Below are 19,013 nucleotides of genomic sequence, written 5' to 3' on the forward strand. Positions count from 1 at the left end.
ATAACATTTACAACAACAGAGACGATGTGTCGTTCCTTTTAGTTTATTTTACTCGAACTATGATCTTCCATTGACACTATCTTGTGGTGTTTTTATATTACAACTCTTTCGCCATTTAATTGTATGTTATGACCGTCACTAAATTGTTCTATATATAAATCGATATCGTTTCGATGTTTGGTTGTGCCTGTAGAGAACTTATTTAAACGGTGTAGCACATCCCAATTTTAACGGATATGTTGGTTCCCAAGACCTGAAATTTAGAAAGGACCCGTGTAAACTTTTGTATCCTTTATTCTTTAAATAAACTTATTCTAAAATTTAACCAACTCAATTCAAGATCTTTGATTATTGTTTTTAGATCTATGATTATTGTTTTAATTGATATTAACGTTGTTTTCAGTAAAATACAACCAAACGTAATATTATTTTGATAAACCACTGTGCAAGCAATACTTTACATTTTTGTCACCTGTATCTTGGCATTGCACAAGTATGCAAATAGAAGATGTGGCTTGATTGCCAATGATACAACTCATCGCAAGAAACCAAATGACACAGACATTAACACCTATAGGTCACTGCTATGCCTTCAGCAATGATCGAAACTCCATACAGCATATTTAGCTACAAAGGACCCCAACATTACGAAATTAATGTAAAACAATTAAAAGAAAAAACCCAACGCCCTACTATAATGAACGTAAAAAAAATATGAAACACAACAACGACGGTCATGTTTTTCTGACTGTTAATAACGACTTCACAATAAATTTATTTGATGTTGGATGTGTTTTGATTGATATTTAAGTCTTAGATGCATTTTTGTTTTATAAGTTAGTGTTGGCTTTGATTTAACTGACATTTACTGCGAGTACTCTGAGGTCTTTACTTTTTTTATGTTTTTAAAGTAACATACTTTTGTTAAATGTATTCTGTTTTGTTTCCATCTGATCAGTAAAGCACTTTTCAACTGTATTACATTTTGTTTTATAGTTTTTCTAATGTTTTACTATTACACTCTTGTCCCTGTTGGTTAGAGGGCGGATTGGCGCCTTCAGAGAAATGAATCACTGTATGTGCCTTTCCCATGTTATGACCTGTAATTCAGTGGTTTTCGTTTGTTGCTGTATTTTCGTTCATTAATTTGTACATTATTCAGGTTGTTTGATTTTTTTACATTTGTTATTTGAGGTTTCTTTATTACCTGACTTTGAGATAGGGTTTAACTCCTTTTTGAAGAAGGCTTTATTGGGACCTATATATGTTGTTTCCTGATTTATTTTGTTCATTGACATTCATCCCACATCTTTTGAATTTTATATCAAAAAAAGATACCTTGTTCCTATCGATTCACGAGATTTGAAGATAAAGAAGATATTGTTGCCGGTTTGTTTTTCAAATGAATATAAACCAGAATATTATAACAAGATAAAACTTACATTTTACATTTTGCTCGATGTGTGAATGAGAGTGTTTAGTTTTTTTCATTTGTTATATTTTCTATGTACCTAGATCCTAGGGAATTGGAAATAATATCATTGTAGTCAAACATGCAAGACTATACCTTATCAAATAAAAGTACTTCACTTCCAGATCGACACGCAGCTAAAAACACCAAGGTTAGTTTTTTTAGGAATGCATGTTGCTCTTTTTTAGCAGAGCTTATTTGAAGTAACTTATGAAACGGACGAGTATACGCATGAACTTTATTGGTATATTTATATAAAAGTACCAGAAATTTTGTGTCCTTCATTGCCATTCTTGTGTCTGACCCCTTTGTACGAGGTGAACAAAATAGTAGACACGTATTCTCCTGAAGGTGCAAAGCAATCAGTTCAAGGTCCATGTGTGACAATACTGTTGATTAAATATGTTAACTATACCTGAATTTTTATTAAAACAAAACTCCTTTCAAAAGTTGATCAAGCCGCGAAATCAGTCGTCAAAATAGGAAGGTTAGTTATGTGGTCAGATCGCAACATGTGGTCATTTGATTTCAAGTTGTTTGGAATCTGCTTACCGTGATTATAACGTTTTGACAAGTCCGTGAATATTTATGAATGGTTATTAGTTGATATAGTTCTGTACTTTGAAACCAGACATGTACACTCCTTGTCTGGCATCATATCATGAAAGCTAACCGTGAAAAGAAAAACCACAAAAATACTGAACTCCGAAGAAAATTTTAAACGAAAAGTTTATAATCAATTGGCAAAATCAAAAACGCAAACACATCAAACGAATGAAGATTGTTCTTCCGCCGAACAATACTTGATCAGATAATTATATCCGTACTAAGTTTACTGTTACAGAATAGCATTTGACATTTTCATAGAGTTGACGGTCTCTTTCCAATTACATGTTATTTCATAAAAAATGTCAAGTAGACGTCGACTTTTGTGGATTTGTCTTTTTTGTCGTGTATTTCCAGTGTACAGTTGTAAATTTTCATCACAAATTTATATATTTAATGACATCAATATTTCCACGTTCGTAAAGTAAATCTGTTAGAGAACTACACAATTATACCAAAGTGGGGAAATGTGGCCGATTTAATACATTCAAATAAACTTTAATTAAACCTGCTTTTAGCATTCAGCAACTAAGAGTACTCCCACATATAAAAGAAATTGTTACTAAGTTATCATGGTAATTGTATTTTACTTAAATTAAGTATTGTTTTTGATTCTCATAACTAACAATTACTTACGAATTACTCACTTTTATTAGCAATTACTTATATTTTACTAGTTATGAAAATAGATACTTGAAACAAGTAAGTGTTTTACTGAAAATGTGTTTCTATCAAAAACATTACTTAAATTAAAACAAATACTAATACGAATTTTACTCACTTGAGTAAATGAATTACTTAGTCCTTATTTAAGTGAAAACTTACTGTGTTTAGTAGAAAGAAATAATTTAGATTAAGTCATATATTCAAGAACTTCATTTTTTTTATTCATAGTATACTGAAATGCAGTATGAAACTTACTAGAATTACTTCTGATAATATGGATAAAAAACTTGTTATTACTAAGTAGGTTTAGGCACTACATAATGTTGTTTGCTTGCATAAGGCTTATTATATATAATGATAAATGCTTCCTTTGTAATTTGATTCCATGATTTAACAATTTCAACATATATATGTAGGTTTCAGGTTGAAAATTGCATAAGTTTGAATAACAATTTTTTTTTAAACAGGCTAATATCAACTTGGAAATATTTTTAATTATGGAATTTGCATAATTTCCTGTGCTTAAAATGTTTTATAAATTCCATGTTTATTCTGTATTTTAATGTTCAGTGTGGCGCACAACACTTTATATTACAAAGAAAATAACACATTTTCATTAGAATGTACTACATGTATGCCGCGCACAGCACTATCTATACAAAATACATTGTAAGGAAAGTGGTATGCAATGCTTAAATTTTGTAAATGCAGAATGAACATGGTTTCAACAAGTTCAAACACAAAAAATCATGCAAATAACATAATTAAAAATAATTCCAAATTGAAAAAATAGCTTTTTTTTCGATAACATTTTGAAATGCTTAAAAAAGTTTGATTGGAATTACTTAGTATCAGAATTACTAGTCATTACTTAAATTATTTTCATATTAAAATGTCTTCAAATTATCATCATTCATTTTTAATACAATTTTCAAAATGTAAACTAACATGACTTAGTTTTACTAAAATTGATAATTAACGATTTATTATAGATGTACAAAATTGTTTTTGATTTGAGGCTGAAAAAATATTCGGCCAATCAGAGTTAAGGTTTCATTTGACTTTGGAAAGCTGTTTTTGAAAATTTGCTGGTACTCATTCAGATTTGAACTTGAACAAAAGTATACAGAGTTTGTTGAAATACTTGCACGATTACATGCATGAACGGAAAGGAGAACCTAACAAAAACAGGTATTTATGTTTCTGGCTACTCTTTGTGTACTGTTTCAATTAAATGAAAATCTCGCACAAAGAGTAGCTTGGGGGGTAGTCCGTATTAACCTGCAACAAACAAGAATAGAAATGGATTATAACAAGGGATACAGTATATGATCATTCTTTAAAAAGATATTTTACTTTTTCAAATTATATGCATTTATGATAGAAAAATATATTAATCGGTAAATATATTATAAATATATACAATTTATATGTAAAAGAATTACTCAAAACCTACAAATAAATTTACTGTTTCAAGTAATGTATTTCCCGAAATTACTTGCATTTCGTAAAAGGATGGCTTACAAGTGATACACTAATTACTAAGAGTATTTAAGGAAATACAAAAAAATATTAAAAGAATTACTTACTTTTAGAAATACAAATACTCAATATGTATTAAAAGAATTACTTACTTTCATTAAAAGAAATACTTTAAAATGTTTATAAAAAGAATTACCTTCTTTAGTAAAATGAAATATTTACTTTTATCAAAAGAGTTACTTACTTTTATTAAAAGAATTACTTACTATAATTAAAAGAAATTCTTAATGTGTAATAAATGAAAAACTTACTATAATAAAAAGAATTACTTAGTATACAGGAAAGATTAAAAGAATTACTTAAGATACATTGAAAACATACTTAAATTCAATTACTAGCAATTACTCATTTTTTGACAAACATTTTTATTTGTTTTTTTTACTTAATTTGAGTAAAATAAATACTTGTTTTAAGTAAATTCAAGTAATTTTTTTTTCTGGAGTGCGTATCATTATAATGTGTCTTGTGTTTTGGGGCTTAATACAGGTCGTATGACCAAGACACTGTAACATGAGTTTTCAGATTGGTTGGTCATATGCTTTTAAAAAAACGTACATTCAAGTGAAATAATTTTGTAGACATGTTATAATAATGTATTCGTGATCCGATATTGGATTACAAATGGGCGCATGAATGGTTTTTAGGTGAAAATATTTCCTTATGTCAAAAGATTCAGATTACTTCGACATATCAAATGTCGATAGTATGATTTATCCGATGGCAGGTATGTCTTCTCTAACAGTATACTTAATAACAATTATTGACGGTTTATAGTAAAATTGTATCAATAAATAATCGTGTTCAAAGTAAAGATATAATTATTGTGAAATCAAACAAATTAGAAGAACGCAATAGAAGGTGATATGCTTGAAAAGGCGTTTTGGTGTAGTCGTGAATTTTGTTTTACCGAGAAATGGGATTTGCGAGTAATTACCTTAGTGAGACAAATTCTCATCCCGTATCTCTTTAAACTGCGATAAAAGATTCTTGTGTGTAAACTTTACGATACGTGCATTGTACTGTATTATTCTAACGAACACGTTATACTTAAATTGCATATGACAACGAAATATCGGATAACAAGTTTATGCTTCACTGATACAAGTAAAAGTATGTCTTCATTTTGAAGGAGTCAGATTACTAAACACACATCAACTGCGTCAGTGTGTTACTTTTATTTGTTCTTATATGATGATTTATCTGATGAAAGGTATGTCCTGATTTTTTAAGTACTGCATTATCGGTTAAAATGTATACAGAATGCAAACATTCAAAATGTGTACACAATACTGCATGAGTTTATTACGTTGATTTCTCATTATACTTGAATTGAATATAAGAAGTGTGTTTCAATAATGGCAATACAATATAACAAAAATAACCACTATTACATGTACTTGATAGATGTAAAAAAAAAAAAACCTCTCATGTCACTGTGTAATAAATCTAGGTAAGCCATTGTATGAACAGTGAATTCATGCAGTGAATGTCTTATGCTTGTCAAGTGATTACGCATATTTCCTTTTTCTCCCTTTCTTTATCTTTGTGATGTAATCAATTGGTAAAAGGTTGGAAAAATGTTGCAAATGTTAGAGACATAAAATAAGACCAAAAACATTATACAGGGGACATATGATACACGTATGACCACTAAGGGTTTATTTTCTTTTGTAATATTCATAATAAAAAGGTTATCAAAAACGAATATTCATTTCATATATGCATTACCAAATTTTCCTTAATATACTCCAGTCAATTATTGGGAACACATACACTTTGATGATTGGACAAGTACTACAACATGGGTTGCTTCATATTACATTCTTAGAGAAATGATTAATCGACAAAAAAAGGAGACAATTTTGAAGGGTCAGTTTACAAAGAAAAAACCTGAATATGTATGTCCCGTCTGATTATTTCATATGGTTTGTCATTCAACATTTATTTGAAATCAAAAAGAAGTAATGGAGTGAAACACTAATAACGTAAATGTTAATATTTTGTTGTTGAACTGTATAGAACGTATATAATGGCCTGATTAAAATGTTATATTACATGTCATTACAATGTCAACATGTAATCTTAGGGGTTAATTTATATCATAATGTCCCTTTCTTTTGGTGAATGAAAAGATAAGGTTATCAAAAGTATTATTCAAGTAGAAGTGTATTTTATCTTAAAAAGCACAGTTACCTTCTTGATTTCTTAACAAAAAAAATAATGTATACATTTCAATGGGACATCAACATTAGTTAATTAGCAAAGACCCAACAAGTTTAACATGTGATACGTGTAACATCATTCCCATAGCAACTTTAAGCCTACTAATTTCCTATTTCAAACACTTTCCATGTGTACAGGAATTAAAGTATTGTTTCAGGGGAGGTAATATATTATATATTAGTAATGTAATTATATACAGTACCCAATCTTAAGTTATCAGATACTTTAATTCGTGATAAGCTCTCTCTTGAAAACATCTAATCGATGTCGTGATATTTGAAATTTTTCATTGAAATAAAAGTTCAAGTTTTAAGTATTTGCAAGGATTTTTTTTGTGGGGTTGTTTTAAGTCTGTTTATCGTTTCGATTCTAGTCTGCTCTTAAAGTTGTTAACAAAAAATGTTTGATTCTTTTCTCGGGAATTCAAAATTGAATGATTTGTCTACAGGTATATAGTTGAGAAATCAAGACATTCTTAATTTCTACCTTGTTGCATAAGACTACCGTAAAACCATCAGTAATTTGAAATTCATGATTCCAATAAAAAATAATGTAATTTCATATCCGAAAAACATCCGTAACCTAATACATGACTGTTCTTTCTGTAAAACATATCAAATGGACTTCTGGTTTCGGTGGAGAGTTAACTTCTGATATGCATGCGCTTTGTAAAAGAACTCCTCAATTTACAAAAAAAAAATCCTAAGAATTACCTAAATTAAATATAACTAAAAAAAAATAAATAATACAATATACTTTCACGGAATGGTTTTGGAAGAAATGCAGAGGAACATTTTTTAGTATTATTTGTGTGATTGTAATAACTATCGTTTATAGTGAATACATATCATACCTCAACTTTAGTTTCGCTTTTGTACAATGTTTTAAATCGGTTTGCCCCTAAGGATGACAGGTAACTATAGTCTCCGTCCGACCACCAGTGAACCCTTGGTGAAATAGGGTGTCTGTTTAGGTATGTGTGTTGATACGAGACTTTTTGAATTTTCCTCGGAGTTCAGTATTTTTGTGATTTTACTTTGTACAAATATGAAGCCACGTCCGTCAAAATGGGAATATTATATCAGATGTCTCATCTACAATGCGCCATTTTATCTGCACGTTTAGAACCCTTGCTCACACACTTTGACGGGTCAGCGTAGTCTCAATTTCGCGCCTGTCCCAAGTCAGGAGCCTCTGGCCTTTGATAGTCTTGTATGATTTTTAATTTTAGTTTCTTGTGTATAATTCGGAGTTTAGTATGACGTCCATTATCACTGTACTAGTATACATATTTTTTAAGGGGCCAGCTGAAGACCGCCTCAGGGTGCGGGAGTTTCTCGCTACATTGAAGACCCATTGGTGGCCTTCGGCTGTTGTCTGCTCTATGGTCGGGTTGTTGTTGCTTTGACACATTCCCCATTTCCTTTCTCAATTTTATCTGTTGCAAAATGTCTTGAAATATCCAGGTTACTCTCTGTTGTATGTTGCATTAAAAACAGTTTGGACCTTCACCCCAGGTGGCCTCTATTACATGACTTTCTTATTGTATGTATTGTTAATCTGTTCTCGACCTCAACATGCATGACATATCTGCTATTGGATGTTATACAACCAACCATCGTTTTGGCCATCGATTGTGTTTGCTTATAGTTGAGATAGTGTCCGTGGTTCTATTATTGTTAATATTGTTAACGTTTTCTTTACAGGGAATGTAAGAATTCTTCTTCTTAGTCATAACAGTTTTTACTTCATATTAGTAAAACATTAGTTCCGTTTGTACCGGCTGGGTTTAACAAAAGCTAAAATGGTTTTTGTGTTGCTGATCATGATCCACACAACTTTAAAATTGATTGTTATAGCTCAACGTAAGTAAACGGTTTGTTTGTCAGCTTTACTTAATATTTTGTAACTTTCATTGCACTTCCTCTTTATTATTTCTTTAGTGTCGGTCTAGATGGACATGCACTACATTTGATTAAAATGGTACTATTAATGATATAGGTGTGTTCTTATTACATCTCTTCTAATACCGCTAATATGCAAGATATTTTCATTTTTGTTTTATTCTTCAGCTTTGACATAGTACAAAAACGTATTATCAACTTATACAGGTTAAACTCCTTTATTTTCTAAAAGTTATTCTTTAAAGGTCAGTAGTCAACAAAATACACATAGAATACTTTATAACATTACGTTCTGGTATCCACATGATTTACTTTTTAATAACAGAGGCTCAATTTTCATTATGTTTTGTAACAATAAATTTACCGAACAGTCTCCCTTTACTTAGAGTGACAATTGTTTCAACTGGAAATTATTTTTTTTTAGAGACGGATTAAATGGAACGTTTGCGTATTGGTATAAAACCAAAGAACGGCTTTACAAACATATGTGCATATATTACACATTAACAGCAATGCCAGTGACATTGTTTATCAACATTGCAGTATGTTCCTCAAATCATTTCAAAGCAAGTTCCCTTCATCTAACAATCTTATCTTACAAAACCTTTCAGTGGACGAATGAAAGATTACTAGATTCGAGATCTGGAAACTGTGACACTAGATTCACATGACACAAATTATTATAAAGGCATCTAGGCCTACTTGATGCTCGGTGAATACGACGAGTATGTTCATTTTGATCCTCGGTTCAGAATCAGCAAAGGTCATCACCTTCTCAATATTCAAAGCAAAACGGTGTATTTAGGATTTTGCTATATACACGGGTCATAATCACAGGGTTGACACTACTAAATTCAATCATTGTCACATTGTTCCCTATTGTAGTATTTTAATTAAAGTATGACTTTCTAAGATGACTAAAATCCGGACTTAAAATAATGCATATAGATACAGTTTTCAATTTGTTTGCCGGCATGACGTAAAACATCGAATCAAAGAATTCAACTTTATTTATAACTAATACAGGACAATGCTGTTGATTAAAACATATTCCATTCCAGGCCCTTTTGTTTTACAACTAGTTAATATTACCCATAATTGATAAGATCCAGGTCGACGGGTCCAAACAGAAAGATTTTGAAAGAAGAGAAACTGTACATTTTATAATCGGCATTACTTTATCAGATGACAAAACTATAAAATACGACTTACCCATATTTATGTACTTTAATTCAGTCACAGACCCGCGATATCACGGGTGTGTTCTAGTAATTAATTAAAATAACATGTTGTCACATCTTAACATTGACGATTGCACGTTTTACATTCATATTTATTTTTCGGTTATAATTGATAACAACGGATGATCTGTTCGAGACCAATTGCACCTTGTGAACACATGTTCCTTCGAAAACGATGCAGACGATACCAAGGACCATCAAAACTCATAAATTAAGATGAACTTTAATTTTCAAATATTTTCAAAAACTTATTCCTCCTTTGTGTAGCGGTGTTTGACACAGTAGGTGAATCTTACAGATCGCGAAAGGGCTTCTGTCGCATTTATTCGAAAGTTTTGTTTTTCGATTAATGACATTAATCATTTGTATTTCTTCCTATCTACTTAAATTTGTGTAGTGTAACTTCACACCACAATCATGTAGTATATAATTAATTTCAAAGATGCACGCTATTCTAATAAACTGAATTATTTTTATAATACTGAGTCGGTAAGAATTTTTTTACAATCTACTCAAGACATTTGGTGTTATCACTGTATGTAATTGGAAAATGCATTATCTGCAATTAAGTAAGTGTTGTCATAAATATATACATGTAAGTCTCTTATTTAATAGTATGTATACGACAGAAAGTTCTTCGGCGTCAAAAATACAAATAACAAGTGTCAACCAACCCCACCTATACATTCTATCATTATTAATTATTGATTGTATTATATATAGATTGTCTTTTATCTATAATATAATAATTTGTTTATCAGATAATCTTACACCATATGGAACAGCTACGCAAAGTTCTTGGCTTGATGGTGGTCATGGTCATGCTCGATTTGCCATACAACCACCTATATCAAATGCCTTCAGTATGACAATATGTACCCATACAGCTACCCTAAGTGATCAACCAGCATGGTGGATGTTTCAATTTTCCTTCGGATCTGCATTTATCACAGAAATTCAACTATACTACAGACACGGAGGTAAGTTTTAAATATTGTATATCATCACAAACTCATCGTGAATACTGAGGTTTAAAGTTTTATGCAAAGCACGTGTTTCGTCTAAACAATACTAATCAGTGACGCTCGAATATATAAATGTTTGTGTTGTAGCGGAACACATTGCTGACAAACATTTTAGTTTAAACATGTACACACATAGTTTTACTTTTACAAAAGACAGTCAAAATCATTGATTGCTGATGGCATTAGTTGATAATGTCCTGGCTGCATGACATAATTTATAATTCTTCTCAAATTAAAAAAAAACCAACATCTTAGACCATATTGGACGAAACAATTTTACTCTTATCTGTATATTAAAAAATAATATAGGACGCATACCAAAATACAGCGGCTACTTCGTATATGCACCATGTATTTCACCGTCAATGAAATATTGAAGAATCAAGTATTTTGTTTTACAGGGTTTGTTCAATCAAGGTTAACTTGTCATGTATACAGATATGTTCCACTTGTCGTAACAACATTGTCATCCTTCTTTATTACGTTTACGACTTCATCACCCTTGAATATAAACTTATGTATACTAACCATCAGAAACATTTGTATATTGTTGACAGCGAAAACTTAGTTCGACGATATCTAATGGCGTTGTTTTACCGACGTCTAAATATTAGCCTATAAAAAATGTTATAAGTTGAATATTTAATTTCGTGGTTCCCTTGTGTCCACGAAATCCATGATCCTTGGTATCCAACGAATGATAATGAATCCACTATAATTATGCATAGACAAACGGGAAATATAAAGAAAAGTTTAAATATTGATGGAATTTACACAGTGGGGAATATGCTACCTTCTTTGGATCTCGTTGGCATTTGCCATGCTTGGCTTGTTGTTTTATCGATGTGCTTCACATACATATTTTCGAAAATAACAATGGTTGCATGGTAACTAAAACAACAGTAGTATACCGTTGTTCGAAAGTAATTAATCGATTGACAGAAAAAAAATCCGGGTTACAAACTAAAACCAAGGGAAACAGATCAACTATAAGAGGAAAACAACGAAACAACAGAAACCCTGATTAGTGAAACAAATAACAAACGACAATGCAACTCATACAGAAACAAACTATAAGATAACAACTTATATTTTTTCTGACTTGGTACAGGACACATTTTAAAAGAATGATGGGTTGAACCTGGTGATAATTTCTAAACATTACATTAACAGTATTCTACAATGCTTTCAATATGTTATCATAACACTCTTAAACCGGTTCTAGGCATTCAATGTTCAAAAACATGCAAATAGGGCTACAGCTGGCAATAATTAAAGTCTTGTTTTCTAATTCTCCATAAAAATGAAACCGGAGAGTTGGTATAAATTGTACAGTAAAAGAAAACTTAGAGTATAAGTAGTGATATCCTTAAGGTTTTAATTCTGATCAGTGAGTATTTATGTGAGAAAACTGTTTTAGAGAGTTTTTTATTTGAATAACTGTTTGTATAGGTTGGACTTTGTAAATACATTTGTTTCTCAAACCACACATTTTGGGGAGAAATAGAATACTCATAGACAATTAACTTTGTTTACATACTGGATCCCAGTTCTGATCTGTAGGTACCATTTCATAGAGACATAACGTGGGAATGTTACCAGTAAATATACATGTAAATATTGGTTATATTGAAATCTGTAGTAACCCTACAGTCGAGATAGGGGTAGTTCAGAAATTTAGTGTTTGTTTAAACTCTTAGAAGTTCGGGGAATATAAATGTTGCAAATAAGCCGCACAGCCCTTTATTTGTACCTTTGAAAAAATAGTAGTGCATATGAACTTTCCTTCTAGGATTGTTTTTTTTTCAAAACTTCATGGTCAAAATGGTACAATTTTAGCCGTAAAAGGACCTTTAATGTTTTTTTCTTGTAACGTAATTTTTTATCTTTTTTAGTTCTAGATTTCAGCATTGGTTACCATGCATCTTTGGCTGTAAATCCCTTTGACGTTCAGTATTATAAAAATCTGCCCTTAGTATTAAGATTTTGGCAAAAGGAAACCTTGTGATGCAAAGAAAGACTACAGAGGCTCTGTTTGAGGATTAGCCTTTGTCAGATATCTTTATACTTGTAAAATACTGTAATTGTTTTGTCAATAATTTCAGCTGCCTATCGTATGGATGGATTTAAATTATATGTGACCAATACATCAACTATTCCACCTGATGGTTACCTCTGTTATGAAGATCCTGATCCTGGTCTTCCAAACATCACACAAACTATTCCATGTTTCCAATTTGGAAAATATGTAATATATTATGACACTAAAGGAGATGTAAAATACGGACCTTTGGTGGAATTATGCTATGTCGCGATTTATGGTTGGTATTGTATTATTAGTCATCATGGTCATAGAAACTCAGTTTTTTGTTGAAAATATTTGACTCAAGCTTAGATTATTTTTTCAGTGTAGTTCAAACGACGTATCAAAATAAATCATTGCATGTTCAGATAAAATAATAACTTGGATTAAAATAAAAGTATAGCAGAAATACCCTACCTAAAGCTTACTTCAAAAAACGAAAACTACATAACAATCAACCATCGGAACTAGTCTGAAACATCTGGCATACAGTCACGTGATTTTATACAGGCAAATTATTGATACATAACTTAGTTAGTACGGAGAACAAATTATGTTTTGTGATTATTAAAACTATATGTATGGTTTGATAATATCGTCTATCGCAAAAAGGCTTTTTGGGTTTTAAAAATCAGAATTTCAAAAAGTAACCCTGATGTATTGTCGTTTCAAAGAGGCAAATTAAATTATCAGTATACATTGTCAAAGGACGCCTCCGGGTGCGGGAGTTTCTCTCTACATTGAAGATCCATTGGCGGCCTTCGGCTGTTGTCTACTCTATGGTCGGGTTGTTGTCGCCTTGACACATTCCCCATTTCTTTTCTCAATTTTATCTTTCAATAAATTTTCCGCTTTTTTACGTTATAACGTTCTGTTGGCTAGGGATTATGACCTGAACTCGAGTTGTCTTGTTTTCAGCCTTTAATATTTACCTAAATGGTGCACTGCTGTATAAACTGATTTTGTGTTTATAATTTATAATACAATAAATAAAAAATACAATTAATGAAATGTGTGCACAAGAATATAGTGTTTCCCTATTGCTTACTGTGCATGTACTAAATCATCATAACAAGACCTGATTTTTATCGTTATTTGTTCTTTTAAGTTTGTTTGTATGTCTGGTGCGATTGGATCGGTTGCGAGTTTGTGTATACTATTGCGCTGTCCAAAATGTTTCGTACATCCTGTTATTAGATAAAGAAAGATGTGGTATCCCTGTTTCTATGACATAGTCTATGTATAGCGAATCATATTACATTTCAGGATGCCCAAGAGGTATGTGGGGACCAAGCTGTACAGAAGCATGTTCATCTTTATGTGTAAGTCAACACTGTCATCCTGAAAATGGATCCTGCGTTTACGGATGTGACCCCCAGCAATGTTTGAATACTAAATGCGAAATATACACAGGCGTTTGTACAAAGGGATGTGCAACAGGATGGGAAGGGCAGTACTGTCTATGTATAAGATGTAGGTATATCTTTTTTGAAAGTAATCGATTTTAACGTAATCTAGTAGTCTTTCCATATAAAAGTGGAATATATTAGAATTAGACATAGATGAAAATGTTTGTTATATATTTGAAAAAGCACTGTGAAAATATTTTGTTTTCTTAAGCCATCATATAACCAATATATTGTGTAATTAGATATGAAAATATAATAGCTAAGTATACATTCTATTTATTTCACGTATTGAGGCGTTGTTCTTCGTTTCAGCTGCTTAAAACTAATTTTATTTTAAAATGTGAAAATAGTTTTAGGATTTAACAATGCATTGTATATTAAATGTTAGTCATTATTATTAATTGTTTAAACTGCCGATAACTTTAATTAACATGTTAATATATCTATGTCTGTATATACATGTACATAAAAAAGCTACGCTTATTTGCCTTAAACTCACATATATCGGATAGTAAGTTTGTTTTCATGTTCACTTAACGTACATCGGTCTACATTAACTATAATGGGATGTTGTTTTGTCTTATCATATAATCTTGATAAAGGTAGCTACTGTTCGTGTGTTACTTGTTGACTTATTTTACAGAAGTGCATGATGTTAATAATTGAAATACACGCAGATATTACTATATTTCTCAATATTTGAAAGGTTAAATTTCATTTACACCATAGAATGCTCAAATTGATTAAGAATAAAATAGTATGCATACCATAAAATGATGTTAATTGATAATTTGAATATTTTACTTTCCCACTCTCTACCAGTAAAGTAGAAAGTTTCATTTCTGTTTTCCTTTCTTATCATGTTGACCTAATGAATCATTTTGTATATTTTGTTCCGCATTATCATGCCTGCAAATTGGTCCAAGGTAAAGCAGCTTCTTATGAGACCATCACTAACAAGCCAATGTACAGTATACCGTAAAGTGTGTACACACGTGAATAAGAGACGTAACATAAATGACTCATGATATCTGGACGTACTGCAGATTTGCCGGTAAGATATTACCAAATTGAATCATAATATTGCACTTTCTTTAAATCGGAAACGATATCAAGAATGTCAAACGATATCAAGCGCTCAATAAAAAAACAGACAAGCGACAATAACAAATGTTTTATTCATTTATTTATGAAACTGTGATAGTCAACAAACCATACAGAAAGCCAAAGTTCACCTAGATTTTCGTGTACACTATTTACAATCTAGAAAAGTTTGAATAAAGTGAAAATGTATAATTACAAGTAATTACGAATTCAAAGGACGTTCTCCACTCTTGTGTTTGAATTTTGTTAGATATTTGGAATCCTCTGGTTTTAATCTAGTGCAAAAATCATAAACAAGTAATTTTCTCGCTAACTCCTGCTTTTCTTTTAGTATTTTTTTACATATAGTTTGAAAAGCCATATGTGAAAATCTTATTAAATTCTTGTTATTTAGCATGGTTTTGTAAAGAAAAAAGATGTCAATGTAATGTAGTTTCAATACTTTCAATTTAACAGTCTTTTAAAAAGCTTGTTATTTTAAAACAGAGTAGCAAACATCCTTAACCAATTATCATCAGTTAAAGTTATAAAACTGTTGATAATGGGTAAAGATACATATACGTCATCATATTGATCGCTTGAATGCGTAGTTCTACATGCAAATCTGTTAAAATGCAATTTATAGTTTGCACTTTTTTTTTTACATTTTTTTTTTCACCGAACAATACCCCTGATGAATGCAGCTGAAATAACAGCTATTTCTGTGTGTTAATATGACCTGACGTAGTTTAATCATATTAAATTTGCTTAATTAAAGAAAGATGGACGAGACCCTAGTATATAGTTATCAAAGGTATAATTTAATACGACAGACGCGCGTTTCGTCTACATAAGCCTCATCAGTGACGCTATTTATAGTTAATCATACTTATGACGTCTTCTCCATGATACAATATTACTGTAAATGTATTATAATATATGAGCCTCAATGCAAAGTCAATAACTTATTATATATTATATGAGCAACTATATTCCAGAATGTAGAAAAAAAAAAGAATAAAGATTGAAAAATAATATCATTCTGTGATAATGACTTAGATGTTGATGATAGAGACAATGATGCTGATTTGTGTCAGTATAAATAACACTTTATGAAAATACAAGAAATGTTCTTGGCCTGTTGAAGAAAGAGTGAAGTTGTTTGAACATTTAGTTATTTCTTCACTCGAAAGTTCACAGTTCCCTCAATGTAAAAGTTTTGTATTTAAAGTAAAGTTTTCGAAAATCCTATTATAATTATCGAGTTAATTGATCTACAGGCAGTTTTATGAAAAACAACCTCAATATCTGACCCACAGTGCCAGGAAGGATCAAGTACAGTTATAACTGAACAAATGAATAAAGCAAAAGATCATAATTGATAATTGAGTTAAAAAAACAACATTCGATTTCCTTGAATATAAACAACATAAAACATTTCAACATCACATTACTCGATGTAGTTGTAATCGTTGAGAATGCAGTATATTTCATTTTTTTTATCATTCTATTTATGATTATGCATGAGAAATGTTATAAATCTGCCTGTATTCAATAAAAAAAATCTCCTTTGCACGCTAACTGACAGTTGTATTATTGTATATATGTGTAATTGTTAATCTATACCTATAGTTTATATAGGCGTTGGTAATAAAGATAAAACATGTTCTTTTTCTTCAGTTATAATGTAAAAAGTAAAATCACAAAAATACTGAACTCCGAGGAAAATTCAATCGGAAAGTCTCTAACCACATGGCAAAATCAAATGACAAAACACATCAAACGAATGGACAACAACTGTCATATATCTGACTTGGTACAGGCATTTTAAATGTAGAAGAAAATGATGGATTGAACCTAGTTTTATAGCGCTAAACCTCTCACTTTTACAGCCTCATCAAATTCCGTTATATTTACAATGACGTAGTTTGATTAGTACAGTAATCATGTAACATTATTACTATGATTGTGCAATTATATTACATTTGCATTGCAAAACAAGTCATGAACTAACATGATTAAAATACCCATTCATTTGCATGCATCATACAGGTTTAAAGTATTCAATGTCTTAATTGAACAGTTTTTTTTCAAAACGAATGATTACACATAATTTACGTTATATAATTTTGATAATTTTATGCTATATTTTTCACCATTCTCTCTTATTTTCTAAAAATATGTAAAATGTAAATGAACAAGATTAAACCGATGCAATGCAAACACAGAGTGCACCGGGGCATTCTTAAACATATTCATGAATTCTTTGTAAGTAAAAACAGAAGCAACAATATTTTCAAATACTAACGCACTTAATAATATCAAAATCAAACAATTGTCGACAACAAATCAACTTAGAAAAGCACATCACACATACCATAACATTTAGATGAAAACAAAATTGTTAGGAGGCTAGCACATGCATTTGACATTCGGAACAAAATGCTTGCACTCAACGAAAAGTGTTCATTTAATTATTAGTAATATTATTTCAACATTTCTTGACACTACATTATCATATTAAAAAATAAGTAACAAAAATATCGAACTCCGAGGAAAATTCTAAATGGAAAGTCCTTACGCGTAGTGCAACATTAAAAGCTCAAACACATCAAACGTTCAGGCATTTTCTTATGAAGACAATGGTGTATTACACCATGTTTTATAGCTAGCTAAACCTCTCACTAATATAACAGTCATATAAAATTCCATTTTACTGACAACGATGCGTGAATAAAACAAACAGACATAATGGGTAAAAATGTCAAAAAGAGAAGTACAGCAGTCAACATTGTGTTATAATCTTAATCATTTTATGTCAACAACAAAAAATCATATTGACAGAGAACATTAGCAAAATCAAAAGACAAGAATACAAATAATTACCATATCACAATAACACAATTTCTGGATGTTAAGTCATTGGTTTTCAAAAATAAAATTGATTAATTTCACATATAAGGATTTCCACAGTAGTTTTTTGCTGTAGTATCATTGCGTACCAAATGAAATTGTTCTATTGTGTCATATCCTCTTGGTAAAGGTATTTAAACTTTTGTTTGTTCTATTATCCCATTGATATACAATAGATAACAAATGGAAGTGTTTAGCGACCTTGACTTACCATTCAGCCCTCGCACGGTCGGCTCGGTGCCCGAAGGCGTTTGGTGAGCGTTTCAATAACTTTTGCCATCGGTCAGGAACGAGTGGTGGTCGCCATTTCGGAGGTCGCCATCTTGTGAGTTGTTATGATTTGTTTTGTTGACTATTTTGGTGTTATTTCTTCACAACGGCTGTTTTCAGGGCCAGTTTGGTCAGCTTGGCAGCCCCCTTACTTCGATGAGGGAGTACTGGTAGATGAGTCGTGATCGTAGTGCTAGAGATGACAGGAAGCGTAATCAGGACCAAAGCCGTGAGGCAGTGAAATAAAGGTCACCTAGGATACAGCACTCGGACGATAATCGGCATAACACTCACCCATGATACAATGGGTTTTGGAGTGCATGTTAACGCGGGTACGCCTACTACTACGTCTACTGTACGGCGTTGGATTGGTTTCTGTCATATAAAGTAGTAAGTCGTTGATCATCTTACTGTAAACCCTTATCGAAGATAGCGTGTAAAGGAGAGCTGGTCCAGCACATCCGTTCAGCTGTAATGACTGAGACGTGACTGAATTTATGATTGATATACAATAGCTTTTGTTCTCTGTGTCGTTTATACACTGGGACCTTAAATTTCTTCTAAGAGAAACCCATCA

At 31.2% G+C, this 19,013-nt stretch overlaps 1 protein-coding gene across 1 annotated transcript; it reads left to right on the plus strand.

Annotated features, from left to right (window-relative positions):
• The first annotated feature begins 5,416 nt into the window (after positions 1 to 5,416).
• Positions 5,417 to 16,916, plus strand: LOC139487970 (uncharacterized). The gene is made up of 6 exons (XM_071273261.1): positions 5,417 to 5,495; positions 8,215 to 8,373; positions 10,415 to 10,633; positions 12,784 to 12,999; positions 14,028 to 15,224; positions 16,252 to 16,916. Exons 2-5 carry the CDS (start codon positions 8,313 to 8,315, stop codon positions 14,267 to 14,269), a joined length of 738 nt encoding a protein of 245 aa, XP_071129362.1. The 5' UTR covers positions 5,417 to 5,495; positions 8,215 to 8,312; the 3' UTR covers positions 14,270 to 15,224; positions 16,252 to 16,916.
• The last annotated feature ends 2,097 nt before the right edge of the window (positions 16,917 to 19,013 follow it).

This window comes from Mytilus edulis, chromosome 1 (genome assembly GCF_963676685.1).
Source record: "Mytilus edulis chromosome 1, xbMytEdul2.2, whole genome shotgun sequence".
NCBI lineage: Eukaryota > Metazoa > Mollusca > Bivalvia > Mytilida > Mytilidae > Mytilus > Mytilus edulis.

What these genes read in the sequence shown, in the direction of transcription:
- LOC139487970 (XM_071273261.1), top strand. Translation starts at nt 8,313, where the DNA reads ATGGTTTTTGTGTTGCTGATCATGATCCACACAACTTTAAAATTGATT. An exon ending in ACTATACTACAGACACGGAG is followed by an intron (nt 10,634 to 12,783) that starts GTAAGTTTTAAA and finishes CAATAATTTCAG; the next exon opens with CTGCCTATCGTATGGATGGA. An exon ending in ATGCTATGTCGCGATTTATG is followed by an intron (nt 13,000 to 14,027) that starts GTTGGTATTGTA and finishes ATTACATTTCAG; the next exon opens with GATGCCCAAGAGGTATGTGG.